The sequence below is a fragment of the Pristiophorus japonicus genome, chromosome 4, assembly GCF_044704955.1.
Source record: "Pristiophorus japonicus isolate sPriJap1 chromosome 4, sPriJap1.hap1, whole genome shotgun sequence".
Taxonomy (NCBI): domain Eukaryota; kingdom Metazoa; phylum Chordata; class Chondrichthyes; family Pristiophoridae; genus Pristiophorus; species Pristiophorus japonicus.
Window position 1 is genome coordinate 169,429,678 of NC_091980.1, and position 19,733 is coordinate 169,449,410.

At 48.2% G+C, this 19,733-nt stretch overlaps 1 protein-coding gene across 1 annotated transcript in view; it reads right to left on the reverse strand.

Moving 5' to 3' along the window:
* Nucleotides 1-6,333, reverse strand: part of mapkbp1 (mitogen-activated protein kinase binding protein 1) — a 284,611-nt gene extending 278,278 nt beyond the window's left edge. Inside the window, exons 1-2 of the mRNA XM_070878826.1 lie at nucleotides 6,163-6,333; nucleotides 853-990 (exon numbers count right to left, since the gene is read on the reverse strand). Of these exons, the coding sequence (XP_070734927.1) occupies nucleotides 853-990; nucleotides 6,163-6,324 (300 nt within the window). The 5' untranslated portion in view covers nucleotides 6,325-6,333. The remainder of the gene's footprint in view (nucleotides 1-852; nucleotides 991-6,162) is intronic.
* Between the last annotated feature and the right edge of the window lie 13,400 nt (nucleotides 6,334-19,733).

A 19,733-nucleotide genomic window follows, 5' to 3' on the forward strand; every position in this document is an offset into this window, starting at 1 on the left:
GAAGGGATCGGAAGGGAGAGAGCGAGGGGATTGGAGGGGAGGGGGAGAGGGGATCTGAGGGGGAGAGAGGGAGGGGATCTGAGGGGGAGAGAGGGAAGGGATCGGAGAGGAAGAGAGAGAGAGGGTGAGAGGGGATCGGAGGGGAGGGAGAGAGGGGATCGGAGGGGAGAGAGAGAGGGGAAGCGTGGGAGAGGATCAGAGAGGGAGAGAGGGGATCGGAGGGGGAGAGAGAGAGGGGATTGGAGGGGGAGAGAGGGGATCGGCGGGAGTAGAGGAGATCGGAGGGGGTGATAGATAATCAAAATGGAGGTAAGAGAAAGGATCAGAGTGGGCGAGGAGAGGACAGGAGCTCGATAGGGAGGAGGAGGGCAGAACCCAGGCTAGGGGAGGTGAGGGGTAGGTGGAGGTCAGGAACCACTGTCACTATGCACCTTACCAATAAACCAGTTAATAATCTGTGACACACATATACTGCCCCATCGATGAGGTGGGTGGGGGGGGAAGATCAGGAACTTGTTGGTGTTGGGAAGATCAAGAATCTGGGATGGGTGAGGGGGCGGGGAGATGGTACTAACACTCAAGGGTGAGCCCTGTCTGTTCTCTTTGAGCCGTGTCTGGAGCCTGGCAGTCAATTTGAAAAGCTCGAAATACACTTTGCAAAGAATTTGATTACTTAGGCAGGCAGTAATTATACATTCCAGGAAACCGCTCGGCGCGCATTGTCTTCCAAGGGAACCAATCAGAAATCTGGTGCTGCAAATACACGTCCTCATGTTTTTATACAGACAGTGAGTGAGAGAACAAAGACATAGACTGAGGGAGAGTCGCCTGAGCTTGGCCACATAGCCTCACCTTCGAAGCTTTGGACACCTCCAGGTACCAGAACTTGACGTGCCTGTTGCCGGCGGTGACAAAATAACTGCTATCCTCGGAGAAGGATACAGCTGTCACCTTGCTCGATACTTTATTGGAGGCCACGACAATATTTTTCTGTGGAAGAATCCAGAAAAACTAGTTTAACATTGTCACAGATCATGGTAATCAATGGCTGCCACAAATGTCGCATTAATTAATGTACTGAGACTTTCCAGTAATCAAAACAATCAGCCAATAAAGAGCCAGTCTGTGATACAGCTCCCTGTGTAACAAACTGTTCAGTACACACAGCTCCCCCTGTGTAAAGTCCTGACCCTGCAGTACAGGCTTACACGAGGCACATGCTGAAGTCAACTCTGAACCTGCACCTTTATTTCACAGCTCCCGAGTGCCACACTTGCCTGAGACCTGCCTTTATATACCTGTGTGGGACAGGTATGCAGTGTCTCCTGCAAGTGCACCCCTGGTGGTAAAGTATGCTTGTGGTTACAGGTCATATCTAGTTACAGTCATGTATAGCATGGTAAGATACAGTTATATACAGTGGTGTGAGATACATGACATCACCCTCCCCCAAGGTCTTATTGTCTTTATAGATTCAGTCTCTCAGGTGGTCTATGCTCTCGCGTGGAGCGTCTTAGTTGTGGTTCAGTTGTTTGCCTTGGTGCCTTTCGGTGTGATTGCTGGTATCTCGCCTGGGCTGTCTGTTTCGTTCAGTATGATTGTTGGTATCTCTCCTGGGCTGTCTATTGAGATTGCCCTTTCCTCAGGTTGTTCCCTCTGTCTGTCCACCAGGTGTGGTGTGAGTTCCACATTGTAGTCTGCCTCTGGTTCAGCAGTGTTGTTGTTGAATCTACTTTTTACTTGGTCTACATGCCTCCAGCAGGTTTGGCCATTGTCCATTTGTACAACCAGTAGCCTGTTTCCTTCCTTGCCTGTTACTGTCCCTGCAAGCCATTTGGGACCCCTGCCATAGTTTAGCACAAACACTTTGTCCCCTATCTCATTCCACCTCCCCCTTGAATTTCGGTCATGCTACTCAGTTAGCTTCCGGCGCTTTGCCTCAACAATTCATGCATGTCTGGGAGGATTAATGAGAGCCTAGTCTTTAAGGTCCGTTTCATCAATAGCTGCACGGGGGGAACCCCAGTCAACGAATGCGGACGAGATCTGTATGCCAGCAGCAGTTGCGACAGGCAGCTCTGCAGCGTGGGACCTTGGATTTTAAGCATGCCTTGTTTAATGATTTGCACTGCTCACTCTGCCTGGCCATTGGAGGCCGGCTTGAACGGTGCCGTCTTAACGTGATTTATGCCGTGGTCAATTATAAAACCTTGGAATTCTGCGCTGGTGAAGCACGGAGCATTATCACTGACCAATATGTCAGGAATTCCATGCGTTGCAACCATGGTTCTTAGGCTCTCCACAGTGGTGGAGGTGGTGCTCGAGTTTAAAATGATGCATTCGATCCACTTTGAAAATGCATTGAAGACTACGAGGAACATTTTGCCCATGAATGGGCCCGCATAGTTTACATGCACCCGCGACCACGGTTTGGTGGGCCAGGGGCTCAGGGGGCCTCCCTGGGGGCATTGCTGAGTTGGGCACAAATGGTGCAGTCAGATGCAGAGCTCCAAGTCCGGATCAATGCCAGGCCATCAGACGTGGGATCTGGCTATGGCCTTCATGAGAACGATCCCCGGGTGTTCACGGTGGAGTTCCCGGACAAACACCTCTCTGCCTCGCAAAGGCATGACTACTCGGCTGCCCCACATCAGGCAGTCTCTGCCCAGTCACCGGTTAGGACACATCTTTTTACTAAGGATAACGTGGGGTCACTGGTCGTCCAGGCTCTGATTTGGCGAGCCGTCATGGGCGAACCTGTGGACTCAAAGGCATTGATTGCCATGACCATCTCACAGTCCTGTTCGTCGGACCCTTCCGTGGTCGCCAGGGGTAGCCTGCTAAGCGCGTCGGCACAGTTGTCTGTACCTGGTCTGTGCCTTATTGTGTAGTCGTAAGACGCCAGCATGAGTGCCCACCGTTGAATGCGCGCCGAGGCGTTGGCGTTTATTGCCTTGCTCTCGGATAGCAGGGACGTGAGGGGTTTGTGTTCGGTTTCTAACGCGAACTTGGCCCCGAAAAGGTATTGGTGCATCTTTTTGACACCGTACCCACACGCGAGCGCCTCCTTCTCCACCATACTGTACCTGCGCTCCACCCACGAAAGTGACCTGGAGGCATAAGCAATGGGTTGTAATTTACCCGCACCATTGACATGCTGTAAAACGCACCCGACCCCATACGCTGATGCATCACATGTAAGAACTAGCTTTTTACCTGGGTCAAAAAATGTCAAAACACTGTTGGAACATAGGAGGTTATGCCTTATTGAAGGCACATTCTTGGACGTCCTCCCAAAACCAATCGCACCCCTTTCTGAGTAGCACGTGGAGAGGCTCCAACAGCGTGCTCAAGTTCTGCATAAAGTTCCCAAAGTAATTGAGTAGCCCGAGAAAGGCGCGCAGTTCCGAGACATTCCGGGGCCTGGGTGCCAGGTGAATTGCTTCGGTTTTGGATTCGGTTGGGCGGATTCCATCAGCGGCAATCCTTCTGCCCAAAAATTCAACCTCGGGCACGAGAAACAGACACTTGGATTTCTTAACTCTTAGGCCAACCTGATCCAATCGCTTTCGTACTTCCTCCAAATTGCGGAGAAGGGAGTCGGTGTCCCTGCCCGTGATGAGTATGTCGTTTTGAAATACAACCGTCCCCAGGATGGAGTTGAGCAGACTCTCCATGTTGCACTGGAATATAGCAGCTGCCGACCTGATGCCGAACGGGCATTGATTGTACATGAAAAAGGCCTCGATGTGTGTTGATGGTGGTGAGTAGCTTAGACTCTTCGGTCAGTTCTTGCGTCATATACGCAGATGTGAGATCTAGTTTTGAGAAAAGTTTTCCTCCAGCCAATGTGGCAAATAAGTCCTCCGCTCTGGGCAGCAGGTACTGGTCCTGTAGGGAAACTCTGTTTATGGTGGATTTGTAATCCCCACAGATTCGTACGGATCCATCAGGCTTCATGACGGGGACGATGGAACTTGCCCAGTTGCTAATTTCCACGGGTTAGACAATGCCTTCCCGCAGAAGCCGGTCCAGTTCATGTTCAATCTTTTCCCTCATCACATAGGGCACAGCTCTAGCCTTGTGATGGACCAGTCTAGCATCCTGTGTAATGTAGATTTTAACTTTAGCCCCTTTAAAGGTGCCCACACCTGGCTGAAAGAGATGTTCAAATCGACTTAGAACTGTTGAGCAGGAGGTCCGTTCCTCTGACGACATGGCGTGAACATCATCCCATTTCCAATTTAGTTTTGCCAGCCAGCTTCTCCCCAACAGTGCTGGGAGATCTCCGGGGACAATCCACAGGGGAATTCGGTTCACTGTCCCTTTGTGTGTGACTGAGAGCATGGCGCTGCCAAGGACTGGGACGATTTCTTTGGTATTGGTCCTTAGTTTGGTGTCGACCCTTGTGAGTTTTGGTCTGTTGCTTTTGTGCGGCCACAGCTGTTCAAATTGTTGGATGCTCATGGTAGATTGACTCGCTCCCGTATCCAGTTCCATGTTGATGGGTATTCCGTTGAGTAGGACCCTCATCATTATTGGAGGTGTCTTGTTGTAAGAACAGTGGACATTGATCGTGTTGACCCGCTGTACCTTGGTGTCCTGGGCACTGTCCCCACCGTCTTCTGGTCCGCTTTCCGACCCTTCCGATTCGTATACCAGCCGAGCTGCTGTTTTTCTGCACATGCGGGCCAGATGCCCTGTATAGTTGCAGTTTCTGCAAACAGCATGCTGAAATCGACACCGCCTTGATGAGTGCCTTCCCCCACATCTCCAGCACAGACCGCTTCCATTGTTTCCAAAGGATGAGCTGCGTCTGGCTGATCTCTCTTGAGCTTCTCTCAGTTTGTAGTTGATTGCTCGCATTGTGGGTTGATGAGGTGTGAACGGCCATTCATGTGGCCCTTGATGGCTTCTGGCACCACTGCCTGCTACTGAGGGCCTGCTCTCCTGCCTTTGTCTGTGTGTGGGGGTAGCGGGTCATTTCACGCTGTGAACCCCTTGTTCCGATGTTTCGTTAGTTGTCGTACCCGCAGTATAGATCAACCTCGTTTCTTCTTCTCCTGCCAAGAATGTCTGTGCGACCAGTGCTGCTGCCTCTAGGGTCAAGTTCTTGGTCTCTATGAGCTTTCGGAATATGCCTGCATGGCCTATTCCTTCAATAAAAAAGTCTCTCAGTACTTCTCACCTTAGTTCATCGGAGAACTCACATAAGCTAGCCAACCTCCGAAGTTCCGCCACAAAGTCGGGTATGCTCTGGCCCACACAGCGTCTGTAGTTGTAGAACCTGTGTATGGCCATGTGTAGGCTGCTTGCTGACTTCAGGTGGTCCCTTATCAGTGTGCTCAATTCTTCAAATGACTTGCTTGCTGGTTTCTCGGGTGCCAGCAGGTCCTTCATTAAGGCGTATGCTTTCGAGCCACAGCAGGTCAAGAGATAGGCTTTTCTCTTGTCTGCCTTATCGTCGTGCAACCAGTCTTTGGTTACAAAGCTTTGCTGGAGCCTTTCTATAAAGTCCTCCCAATTATCTCCAGCATTGTATTTCTCATCTGAGCCGTTGGTAGCCATTCTGTGGATTCTGTAATCCCGTAACTCGTCGCCACTGTAAAGTCCTGACCCTGCAGTACAGACTTACACGAGGCACATGCTGAAGTCAAGGTCACTCTGGACCTGCACCTTTATTTCACATCTCTGGAATGCTTCACTTGCATGAGACCTGCCTTTATATACCTGTGTGGGACAGGTATGCAGTGTCTCCTGCAAGTGCACCCCTGGTGGTAAAGCATGCTTGTGGTTACAGGTCATATGTAGTTACAGTCATGTATAGCATGGTAAGATACAGTTATATACAGTGGTGTGAGATACATGACACCGTGTGTAACACATTGTTCAGTACACACAGCTCGCTGTGTAACACACTGTTCAGTATACACAGCTCGCTGTGTATCACACTGTTCAGTATACACAGCTCCCCCTGTGTAACACACTGTTCAGTACACACAGCTCCCTGTGTAACACACTGTTCAGTACATTCCACTTTCTCCACAATGCTGCTGTGTGCTCTGTGGAACCCAGTGTCTATCCACGGAGCAATATTTCAGGACAGTAATGCAGAGGCAGCGGGATCAGCAGTTATCGGAGTAAATGCCACGTTGTGCGTACCTTCCAAGCCCAGACGTTGACGATCATATCGTGCTGGTATCCCACGGAGACGATGTACTTGGCGTTGGGCGAGAATGCCACGCAGGCCACCCCATACTTGTGTTCCTGGAGCTCTGCCACCTGTGTCCTCTCATTGACGTCCCAGACTCGGACAGCGGGCATGTGCCCACTCTGCAGACGGCACGGAGGGGGGAAAGATAAACAATTAGCAATGATAGGAGAGGGCCGCTCACCTTAAGGCATCGTGCCCAATGCCCGCATAACAATGCTCAACAGTAATTCACAGTGCACAGGAAAATCATCCCTAAAACATTGTAGAGGGGTGGAAATTCGGTCTTCTACCGCCCCTCTTAGCGCTCCGGAGGGGCAGCAATGGCGGCAGAAAGCAGTTGCACCCGAGCGGCCAGTTTCCAGTGCCCCGCTGGGACATTCGGTGCCGGTATTGACAGGGGGGTGGTGGAGTGGTACCGCCCGGGAGAGGTGAGCCGGTGTGCAACGGCCCTGGTTGCGATTTTTGGATCGCACACGACCCGTAGCGCCCCGTAGCGCCCCCTGCTGGGGCCACCTGTGAAAGCGGGCGGTCCGAGCTGTAGCAGCCTCAGTGAGGTAAGTAATGCCCACCTCAGGTAAGTGTGATTGATTATTATATTTTTTTGCGATTTACGTTGTGGTGGCGTGAGCTATGTTTCGGGAATATTTTTGGTGGGTTTGTTTCAGATTGTTTTATTCCCACACCCAGGCCTCTGTTATTGCGCTCGAAGGCCGGCTGTTTAGCTCGGGATTTTCCCATGCTCAGCTGGCCTAGTGCCCTCACAGAGATATGCAACGCCTCCCTTAGCGCCCCGCTCCACACTCAGGGCCCAGCTGATGAATTTTGCGGCAGCAGACGCAAACCATTTCCCGGCGCAAAGTTTACCACTCCGTCCGGGACACCGCCCCAACTAAGGCACGCGTGAATTTCCCCCCCCTCTTTCCCTTACTTCCCACAGTGGATGGCTGGCTGTTGCTGGAGATCCGGACCCTATAGCACTGCCTGGGGAGGATTCACCCACTGTGGGACGATCGTCGCCTGGACTGATGGCCATTTTCCAAGGATCAGGCCTGGCTTGACTGACTGATTCCGACGGTCAGCATCAAAGTCCCTCATAAACGTTCCATTCTGGCCCTGACGCAAACATCAGCCGCCCGCAACTAATCCCGGTGGCAAACAAAAGCATTAGCTCAGGGTCAAAGGCAAAATCCTGGGACTGCTTGCAAATCCAAAATAAGGAGAGAAAATGCTGGGAAGGCTCAGTACGTCAGGCAGTATCTGTGCAGGAGACCTCTGCCCAGGCACCGAACTTCCCTTTCATTCTTTCCTCCCTGCCCCCCACCAACTTTCCCTGCCTCAGCACTTGCTTAAAACCTGTTCATCTCTAACTACTTTCCAGTTCTGACGAAAGGTCATCTACCTGAAACGTTAACTCTGATTCTCTCCCCACAGATGCTGCCTGACCTGCTGAGTATTACCACTACTATTTATTTCATTCGCTCAGAGTGTTTATTTAATGGTTTAAACTATACAAAAAATGCAAAACAAATGATTGTTTCAGTTATTTACAAGGTTGATGCCGCAGCTCACAACAGCAGAATAAAAAACGCAAATCGTACGATACACATTGAGCTTTCCATTTTGCTGTCTATCGCCCAAAAAATGGGCGATGTTCCAGCGATGTTCGATGTCCCAGCCTTACCGATCATTGGCTCATCGCCTATTTTTTGGATGGCAATTTTCCACTTGGCGATAGGCCAGCAATGTCAAATGGGCGATGCAAAAGGTCAGCGATGTGACGCTCGCCCAAGGAATGGCCAGCGATGTAGAAGGCAAAAGCTTCCCGAGCAACAGGCTTCTGCGCATGCGATTTTTTTTTCCCGGTTGATAGCATTTTGTGCGTTTCGGGAGGTTAGGGGTCATCCACACATGCGCAGTAAGGTCGATTGTGGTGGGCGAAAGAGAGAACGAGAGCAAGAAGGAGGAAAAGAGTGCTTGGATTAAGATTACGAGGGGATTAAGAGAGAATTAAGAGACGATTAAGAGAGGTTTAAGAGAGCAAAAGGTGATAAAAATATTAGAAAGAGTGTAGTCGAAAACGTGAGTTCAACCGATAAAAGTTATCAAAATGTCAGCAGCATCATCATCGGATGGGGAGGAGGCTCGCAAAAGAGCCAAGCCCTTCTCTGATGAGGTCAACGAAGTCCTCGTTCAGGAGGTGTATGCAAGGTGGGGCGAGTTAACCTGGGGTGGCAGTGGGAAACCCCCACTCTGGACATACAGGAAGATATGGGCCGAGATTTCGGACGTCATCTCGGCAGCGTCTAATGAGGCGAGGGGGTCCGACCAGTGCCGCAAGCGATGGAACAGCCTGGTCGTGTCAGCAAGAGTAAGTACAGATTTTACATTTTGTATATTATTGTATATTATTGTAATTTTAATATTAAATCTCCTGCATTGAAATATATTTTGTATACAGCGGGACACTATTGTACATCAGCTCCTGACATTGCTGACCTCAATGGGGATTGTATTAGAGAGAGATATGTTTATGTCAATCATCACCTCGTATCCCCGATATGTGTTATAACTGTTAAAATGTCTTTCCATGATATTACACATACAGCTTATGCCATGCAGTTTGCTACTTTTACAGAGGAAGATATCGAACAACCGAGCCCAGCAGAGGCACACGGGAGGGGGCCCTGCTGCCTTACAGCCGCTGAGTGACATTGAGGAGCGTGTTGCGGCTCTGGTGGGGAGCCACAGTCGAGCAGCCACCCCCCGTGGTGCTGCCGAGCCCTCTGATGTGTCACATGAGTAATGTGTCCAGCAGTGTTACAGTAATGTAACGTCGTTTCATGACAATATACGAATGTATGCTCCTCTTAATCAATCTGTCTATCTCAGACTGATCCTGCCTCCACAACTCTGTGTTACTCAATTTCACATAGATGTACCACCATATGCACTAACATATGATACATTGTTATGTAACGTCTCTTAATCTCATTTATTGTAGCAGTGATGCTTCTTTGCAATGTGTACCCCCCTGCTATAAGAGATTGGTGTGCAAAATTAAAGCACATGGTATTGGGGGTAATGTGCTGACGTGGATAGAGAACTGGTTGGCAGACAGGAAGCAAAGAGTAGGATTAAACGGGTCCTTTTCAGAATAGCAGGCAGTGACTAGTGGGGTGCCGCAAAGTTCAGTGCTGGGACCCCAGCTATTTACAATATACATTAATGATTTGGACGAAGGAATTGAATGTAATATCTCCAAGTTTGCAGATGACACTAAGCTGGGTGGCAGTGTGAGTTGTGAGGAGGATTCTAAGAGGCTGCAGGGTGACTTGGACAGGTTAGGTGAGTGGGCAAATGCATGGCAGATACAGTATAATGTAAATAAATGTGAGGTTATCCACTTTGGTAGCAAAAACAGAAAAGCAGAATATTATCTGAATGGTGACACATTAGGAAAAGGGGAGGTGCAATGAGACCTGGGTGTCATGGTACATCAGTCATTGAAAGTTGGCATATAGGTACAGCAGGCGGTGAAAAAGGCAAATGGCATGCTGGCCTTCATAGCGAGAGGATTCGAGTATAGGAGTAAGGAGGTCTTAATACAGTTGTACAGGGCCTTGGTGAGGCCACACCTTGAATATTGTGTATAGTTTTGGTCTCCTAATCTGAGGAAGGATATTCTTGCTATTGAGGGAGTTCAGCGAAGGTTCACCAGACTGATTCCTGGGATGGCAGGACTGACATATGAAGAAAGACTGGATCGACTAGGCTTGTATTCACTGGAATTTAGAAGAATGAGAGAGGATCTCAAAGAAACATATAAAATTCTGACGGGTTTAGACAGGTTAGATGCAGGAAGAATGTTCCCAATGTTGGGGAAGTCCAGAACCAGGGGTCATAGTCTAAGGATAAGGGGTAAGCCATTTAGGATCGAGATGAGGAGAAACTTCTTCACCCAGAGAGTGGTGAACCTGTGGAATTCTCTACCACAGAAAGTTGTTGAGGCCAGTTCATTAGATATATTCAAAAGGGAGTTAGATGTGGCCCTTACGGCTAAAGTGATCAAGGGGTATGGAGAGAAAGCAGGAATGGGGTACTGAGGCTGCATAATCAGCCATGATCATGTTGGATGGTGGTGCAGGCTCAAAGGGCCGAATGGCCTGCTCCTGCACCGATTTTCTATGTTTCTATGTTTCTATAATAAACTCAATAAGCTCAATTGTGTTTTGCAGGGCCCACAACACCCACAACACAAATGTGCAGATCATCAGCAGTTCCATTACAGGTGGTCCTCACCACGGGTGGGGAAGAGGAAGAGGAGGAGGAGGAAGAGGAGGAGGATGAAGTGTATTTGGAGGAAGATGCCCCTAGCATCCCTCAGCATATGGTGGAATCAATTGGGCGACCTGCGGCCATTACGTCGGTATCTTCGACGGAAGAAGCAGCAGGACCAAGCGGCGTTCAGCTGTCGACGCCAAGGCGAGTGTTAGTGCCCTCGCAGACCCTGCGGAGGTTGAGTCAGTGAGTAGAGCACACGCCTACTCTGGTCGATCGCTTGGACAGCTTGGCTCAACTGTGCAAAGAGACCGTCGCAATAAGTCGCGACCATCTCCAGGCGTTTGTGGACTTCATGGAGGCCTTCTCTCACTTGACGGAGACCTTCTCCCGGGTGTCACAACAGACGCTTGAGCAGATGGTTCAGCAGACCATCGCTACCAATACCTTGCGGCATGCATTGTTGGCGGGACACGGCGCTGCACCTGAACGTGACGTGATGGCACAGACCGTAAATGCCAGCACACAAGCGGGTCAGGAGGAAACAACTCCTTCTGACCCGGAAGGCGATCCCCTGCTTCACCTTCTCCTCTTACACCCCCCAACAGGCAATCGCACCAGCTCCCTCACCACGGCACGAAGTCCTGCCGTTGGAAGTTGCACGCCTAAATTGGGCGGGTGGGGCTAGAATAGGGGGAGAGAAACGTGGCCACAGGTGATGTGTGAATATAGTTCTCTCTGTTAATGGTTTACTGTTTACTGTTGGGGTGTTGTTTGGGGAGGTTGGGTGGAAGGATGAGTGGGAGGGTGGGTGGTTGGGTCGTTTGGGTTGCTCCTGTTGCAGTTGAAATTTACATTTTGTTTGAGTAAAATTTTTATTATATTTTACAATTTACAATTGTTGTGCAGTTTCTTATAATAACGCAATAACATATTAATGTAAACAATGGCCGACCAGACCAGGCAATGAGCTAACGTAGCTCACACTAACGCAAACATAACCGTTGCTTTGCGATAAACGTAACTGTGACTGTCCACAATGTAAGTTCATGCAAAGCGTTCATATATGAGCTGCTGACACAGCAGTTTTGCAGCTGCGTGACTCCCACAGGGTTTTTCCAGTCTTGCGGGTGGGCGTGGGGGTCATGGGTTCATCGCCAGGTTGATTGCCCTCCCTGAGGTGCTCATCAGCCTCCTCTTCCTCCTCCTGCTCCTCGTCGTCTACCTCTTCCGCCTCCAATCCTTCTTGAGGTGGACTGGCAGCCCCATCTGGCAAATGTTGTCCTCTCCTTCTCGCTAAGTTATGTAACATGCAACACACCGCAATAAACTCAGCGACCTGGTCAGGATGGTACTGTAGGCTTCCTCCAGAGTGGTCCAGGCATCTGAAATGCTACTTTAGGACCCTAATTGTCTTTTTGACGATGTTGCGTGTAACAATGTGGCTTCGTTGTAGCGTTTTTCGGCTTCAGTAACGAGGTTAAGCAGGGGGGGGTCATGAGCCAGCTGGCAAGGCCATATCCTTTATCTCCCAACATCCAACCATGTCCTTATGGCTGACTGTCAAACAGATCAGAGACTATACTCTCACGCAGGATGTGAGCATCATGGATGTTGCCTGGAAAGTTAGCATTAACTGCCATAATAATTTGGTTGTGGTCGACAACGAGTTGCACATTTAGTAAGTGAAATCCCTTTTGGTTACGAAACACCTCCGCATTCTGTAAAGGTGATTTCAGGGTGATGTGTGTACAGTCTATTGCTCCCTGCACCTTGGGAAAGTTTGCTATTCTCAGGAACCCCAAAGCCCTCTTGGTCTGTGCCTCCCTGGTCATAGGGAAGTTTATAAAGTCCATCCTGCGAGCATAAAGGGCTTGAATCACCTGTCGAATGGAGCAGTGTGTGGCGTGCTGAGAGATATGGCAGATGTCGCCAGCTGAAGCCTGAAAGGAGCCCGATGCGTAGAAGGATAGTGCCACAGTAACTTTTATCTCAACGGACAGTGCGGTCCTGATGGTGCTGGCAGGCTGCAGATCCCTCTTGATGAGCTGACAAATCTCATCGATTACCTCCTTTCGGAAGCGCAACTTCCGAAGGCACGTGTTATCAGACAAGTTGAGGTAAGTTCTTCAGCTGTAAGGTCTCCTCATACGTCCATGAGTTACTCTGCAACTTCTACGATTGACCCCTTCACTTAATCCTTCACTTAACTCAAGTTCAGATGCCAGCAGTTCTGCACTTACAAGTAATGGCAGGGAAGATGCAGCCCCCATTCTTTCACTGTTTATATAAATGTCTTTTCTACTACTAAACTGACCTTTCTACAAAAATAAATTATAATAAATAATATAAGTTTAAATTTGACTGGATATATCTTTCAAATACACATAACTCGCAAATTATGAGAGCACTCTTATTTTTGCAGCCTCCCTCCTTTCCTCCGATATTCAAAATGGCGTCCGTAGCACCGAGCTCTGTGAGCAAAGCCCAGTAAAAGCAACTATTTCCCGGCAATGTTGTCGGCACGCGATCTGCCCGACGATGTGCCGACAATGTGCCAAAAGTTAGACTGGGTGATGTGCTCGCCGATCAGCTCGGCGATGTGAGCCGAAAGTCAGGGGGATAATTTTTTGCCAGTGATCCAGCTTGAATTTCCACTTTTTTGGATGATGAAAGGCCGTTTTGGGTGATATATGGGCAATATATGGGCGATGTGAAGTGGAAAGTCTAGCCCTAATGTTCTTAAAGTGCTTGTAGACAGAGAAACAGCTTTCATGGTTTAATCAGTCTCCTACACTGTCCCAACGAAGCTCAACGTAAGCTCGAGGAACAGCACCTCATCTTTCGTTTAGGCACTTTACAGCCTCCTGGACTCAACATCGAGTGCAACAATTTCAGAGAGTAACCACTGCCAATCTTTGGCTCCCCCACTGCGCACCCCACCCCTCGCCTGCCCACCCCCCCTGCCCGCCTGTTTCTTTCCTTTTTTAATCTCCTTATCTCTAATGGCAGCCGGTCGTTATCCCGCCATTCACACCCTATCTTGACGAATGTTTTTCTAACTCCTGACATTGCCATTTAAATTCGGCCCATCATCCCTTTTGTCCCTCTAATCTCTCCTGCCTTCCACCCTATCACAGACCTTCCCTTTTGTTCTTTCTTCCCCTCCCCCTTTCAGTGCTGGTTAAGAATCTGCTCTTTCCGAACACTCTCCAGTTCTGACGAAGGGTCACAGACCCGAACCGTTAACTCTGTTTTTCTCTCCACAGATGCTGCCTGACCTGCTGAGATTTCCAGCTTTTTCTGTTTTTATTCCAGATTCCAGCATCCGCAGTATTTTGCTTTTGTATTAGCTTTAATGGTCCTTTGATTTAATGGTGTGGGAATCAAGAACAAGAGGGGCATAACCTCAAAATGAGAGCTAGGCCGTTCAGGGGCGATGTCAGGAAGCATTTCTTCACACAAAGGGTAGAGGAAATCTGGAACTCTCTCTACCAAAATTCCCACATGACAACAGTGACAACACTCCAACAACATCTCATTGGCTGCAAAATGCTTTGAGACATCTGGTGGTCGTGAAAGGCAATTATATAAATGCAAGTCTTTCTTTCTTTCTGTTGAAGAAAATTTTAAAACTGAGATTGATAGATTTTTGTGAGGTAAAGGATATTAAGGGTTATGGGGAGCGGGCAGGGAAGTGGAGTTGACGCCAAGATCAGATCAGCCATGATCTTATTGAATGTCGGAGCAGGCTTGAGGGGCCAAATGACCTACTCTTGCTCCTATTTCTTATGTTCCTATGTGAGGGTTACGGAACCAAGGCGGGTAGATGGAGTTGAGAAACAGATCACGGAGGATCTAATTGAATGGCGGCGGAACAGGCTCAAGGGGCTGAAGTCCTCTGTTTGCTACTTTTGATCTGTTCACATTTAATTGGATTAATAACGTGACAGATAAGTGGTTATTTGGGCCAATCACCATTCTTCCCTGTGTACATGTGATGTAGAATGCCACTTCGGTCACAGTTGTGGCCCAGTTGAAAGGCGTCACACTGTCTGTATGCTGGAGACAAGACTTTTGATTGGAGATAAACCATCTGATATAGTTGCTGCTGTGATAGAAGCTAAAACTGTACACTAAACTGTGGCTTCGTCTGTTAGTGCTTATTACAGCGAGCCCCTTGGGCAGTATTATTTAACTTGACTCCGCCTTCGGGCTCCTGGTGCAATCTGGAAAGCATTAGAACCCTGATTTTAAAACACGGTGCAAGTTCGGTATTCTACTGCCCCTGTTAGCACCCTGGAGGAGCGGCAGTGGGGGCGGAAAGCAGTTGCGCCCGGGCGGCCAGCTTCCAGCGTCCCACCGGGACATTCAGTGCCGGTATCAACGGAGCGCGGAGCAGTACCGCCCAGGAGAGGCGAGCCGGTGTGCAATGCCCCTGGTTGTGACACCGGCTCGATTTATGGTTGCTGCCCGACCCTTAGTGCTCCGTAGCGCCCCCTGGTGGGACCGCCTGGGAAAGCGAGTTGTAGTGGTCGCAGTGAGGTAAGTAATGCCCTCCTCAGGTAAGTGTGATTGGTTTTAAATTTGTTTTTGCGATTTATGTTGTGGTGGCATGGGTTAGGGATTGGGAATGTTTTAGGTGGGTTTTTTCAGGTTCCTCCCCCGCAGGCCTCTGTTAGGGCGCTCTGAAGCCAGCTGTTTAGCTCAGGATTTTCCTGTGCTCAGCCGGCCTAGCGCCCTGAGAGAGGTGTACAACGCCTCCCTTAGCGCCCCGCTCCACACTCAGGGCCCAGTTGATGAGTTTTGTGGCAGCAGACGCAAAACATTTGCCGGTCAAAATTTACCACTCCGCCCAGGACAACAGGGGTATTTAACATTCAGGAAGGATAGACAGAAAGGAAAAGCAGATGGGGTAGCGTTGCTGCTTAAAGAGGAAATTAACGCAATAGTAAGGAAGGACATTAGCTTGGATGATGTGGAATCGGTATGGGTGGAGCTGCGGAATACCAAAGGGCAGAAAACGCTAGTGGGAGTTGTGTACAGAACACCAAACAGTAGTAGTGAGGTTGGGGACAGCATCAAACAAGAAATTAGGGACGCGTGCAATAAACAGCAGTTATCATGGGCGACTTTAATCTACATATAGATTGAGCTAACCACACTGCTAGCAATACGGTGGAGGAGGATTTCCTGGAGTGTATTAGGAATGGTTTTCTAGACCAACATGTAGAGGAACCAACCAGAGGGCTGGCCATCCTCGACTGGGTGATGTGTAATGAGAAAGAACTAATTAGAAATCTTGTTGTGTGAGGCCCCTTGGGGAAGAATGACCATAATATGGTAGAATTCTTTATTAAGATGGAGAGTGACATAGTTAATTCAGAGACTAGGGTCCTAAACTTAAGGAAAGGTAAATTCGATGGTATGAAACGCGAATTGGCTAGAATAGACTGGCGAATGATACTTAAAGGGTTGATGGTGGATAGGCAATGGCAAACATTTAAAGATCACATGGATGAACTTCAACATTTGTACATCCCTATCTGGAGTAAAAATAAAACGGGGAAGGTGGCTCAATCGTGGCTAACAAGGGAAATTAAGGATAAATTGGCCAGAAAAAGCAGCAAACCTGAGGACTGGGAGAAATTTAGAATTCGGCAGAGCAGGACAAAGGGTTTAATTAGGAGGGGGAAAATAGAGTATGAGAGAAAGCTTGCTGGGAACATAAAAACTGACTGCAAAAGCTTCTATGGATATGTGAAGAGAAAAAGATTAGTGAAGACAAACGGAGTCAGAATCAGGTGAATTTATAATGGAGAACAAAAAAATGGCAGACCAGTTGAACAAATACTTTGGTTCTCTCTTCACGAAGGAAGACACAAATAACCTTCCAGAAATACTAGGGGACCGAGAGTCAAGTGAGAAGGAGGAATTGAAGGAAATCCTTATTAGGCGGGAAATTGTGTTAGGGAAATTGATGGGATTGAAGGCCGTTAAATCCCCGGGGCCTGATATCTGCAGCCCAGAGTACTTAAGGAATGGCCCTAGAAATAGTGGATGCATTGGTGATCATTTTCCAACAGTCTATTGACTCTGGATCAGTTCCTATGGACTGGAGGGTAGCTAATGTAACACCACTTTTTAAAAAAGGAGGGAGAGAAAATGGGTAATTATAGACCAGTTAGCCTGACATCAGTATTGGGGGAAATGTTGGAATCAATTATTAAAGATGAAATAGCAGAGCATTTAGAAAGCAGTGACAGGATCAGTCCAAGTCAGCATGGATTTATGAAAGGGAAATCATGCTTGACAAATCTTCTGGAATTTTTTGAGGATGTAACTAGTAGAGTGGACAAGGGAGAACCAGTGGATGTGGTGTATTTGGACTTTAAGAACATAAGAACATAAGAATTAGGAACAGGAGTAGGCCATCTAGCCCCTCGAGCCTGTTCCGCCATTCAATAAGATCATGGCTGATCTGGCCGTGGACTCAGCTCCACTTACCCGCCCTCTCCCCGTAACCCTTAATTCCCTTATTGGTTAAAAATCTATCTATCTGTGACTTGAATACATTCAATGAGTTAGCCTCAACTGCTTCCTTGGGCAGAGAATTCCACAGATTCACAACCCTGTGGGAGAAGAAATTCCTTCTCAACTTGGTTTTAAATCGGCTCCCCCGTATTTTGAGGCTGTGCCCCCTAGTTCTAGTCTCCCCGACCAGTGGAAACAACCTCTCTGCCTCTATCTTGTCTATCCCTTTCATTATTTTAAATGTTTCTATAAGATCACCCCTCATCCTTCTGAACTCCAACGAGTAAAGACCCAGTCTACTCAATCTATCATCATAAGGTAACCCCCTCATCTCTGGAATCAGCCTAGTGAATCGTCTCTGTACCCCCTCCAAAGCCAGTATATCCTTCCTTAAGTAAGGTGACCAAAACTGCACGCAGTACTCCAGGTGCGGCCTTACCAATACCCTATACAGTTGCAGCAGAACCTCCCTGCTTTTGTACTCCATCCCTCTCGCAATGAAGGCCAACATTCCATTCGCCTTCCTGATTACCTGCTGCACCTGCAAACTAACTTTTTGGGATGCATGCACAAGGACCCCCAGGTCCCTCTGCACCTCAACATGTTGTAATTTCTCCCCATTCAAATAATATTCCCTTTTACTGTTTTTTTTCCCAAGGTGGATGACCTCACACTTTCCGACATTGTATTCCATCTGCCAAACCTTAGCCCATTCGCTTAACCTATCCAAATCTCTTTGCAGCCTCTCTGTGTCCTCTATACAACCTGCTTTCCCACTAATCTTTGTGTCATCTGCAAATTTTGTTGCACTACACTCTGTCCCCTCTTCCAGGTCATCTATGTATATTGTAAACAGTTGTGGTCCCAGCACCGATCCCTGTGGCACACCACTAAACACCGATTTCCAACCCGAAAAGGACCCATTTATCCCAACTCTCTGCTTTCTGTTAGCCAGCCAATTCTCTATCCATGCTGATACATTTCCTCTGACTCCGCGTACCTCTATCTTCTGCAGTAACCTTTTGTGTGGCACCTTATCAAATGCCTTTTGGAAATCTAAATACACCACATCCATCGGTAAACCTCTATCCACCATGCTCGTTATATCCTCAAAGAATTCCAGTAAATTAGTTAAACATGATTTCCCCTTCACGAATCCATGCTGCGTCTGCTTGATTGTACTATTCCTATCTAGATGTCCCGCTATTTCTTCCTTAATGATAGTTTCAAGCATTTTCCCCACTACAGATGTTAAACTAACCGGCCTATAGTTACCTGCCATTTGTCTGCCCCCTTTTTAAACAGAGGCATTACATTAGCTGCTTTCCAATCCGCTGGTACCTCCCCAGAGTCCAGAGAATTTTGGTAGATTATAACGAATGCATCTGCTATAACTTCCGCTATCTCTTTTAATACCTTGGGATGCATTTCATCAGGATCAGGGGACTTGTCTACCTTGAGTCCCATTAGCCTGTCCAGCACTACCCCCCTAGTGATAGTGATTGTCTCAAGGTCCTCCCTTCCCACATTCCTGTGACCAGCAATTTTTGGCATGGTTTTTGTGTCTTCCACTGTGAAGACCGAAGCAAAATAATTGCTTAAGGTTTCAGACTTTCAAAAGGCTGTTGACAAGGTCCCACACAAGAGATGGGTGTGCAAAATTAAAGCACATGGTATTGGGGGTAATGTACTGATGTGGATAGAGAACTGTTGGCAGACAGGAAGCAGAGAGTTGGGATAAACAAGTCCTTTTCAGAATGGCAGGCAGTGGGGTGCCGCAGGGCTCAGTGCTGGGACCCCAGCTATTTGCAATATACATTAATGATTTAGATGAAGGAATTGAGTGTAATATCTCCAGGTTAGGTGAGTGGGCAAATGCATGGCAGATGCAGTATAATGTGGATAAATGTGAGGTTATCCACTTTGGTGGCAAAACCACGAAGGCAGAAGATTATCTGAATGGCGGCAGATTCTGAAAAGGGGAGGTGCAAAGAGAACTGGGTGTCATGGTACATCAGTCATTGAAAGTTGGCATGCAGGTACAGCAGGCTGTGAAGAAGGCAAATGGTATGTTGGCCTTCATAGCTAGGGGATTTGAGTATAGGAGCAGGGAGGTCTTACTGCAGTTGTACAGGGCGTTGGTGAGGCCTCACCTGGAATATTGTGTTCAGTTTTGGTCTCCTAATCTGAGGAAGGATGTTCTTGCTGTTGAGGGAGTGCAGCGAAGGTTCAGCAGACTGATTCCCGGGATGGCAGGACTGACATATGAGGAGAAACTGGATCGACTGGGACTGTATTCACTGGAGTTTCGAAGGATGAGAGAGGATCTCATAGAAACATATAAAATTCTGACGGGACTGGACAGGTTAGATGCAGGAAGAATGTTCCCGATTTTGGGGAAGTCCAGAACCAGGGGACAAAGTCTAAGGATAAGGGGTAAACCATTTAGGACTGAGATGAGGAGAAACTTCTTCACTCTGAGAGTTATGAACCTGTGGAATTCTCAACCGCAGAGAGTTGTTGATGCCAGTTCATTGGATATATTCAAGAGGGGTTAGATATGGCCCTTACAGCTAAAGGGATCAAGGGGTATGGAGAGAAAGCAGGAAAGGGTACTGAGATGAATGATCAGCCATGATCTTATTGAATAGTGGTGCAGGCTCGAAGGGCCGAATGACCTACTCCTGCACCTATTTTCTATGTTTCT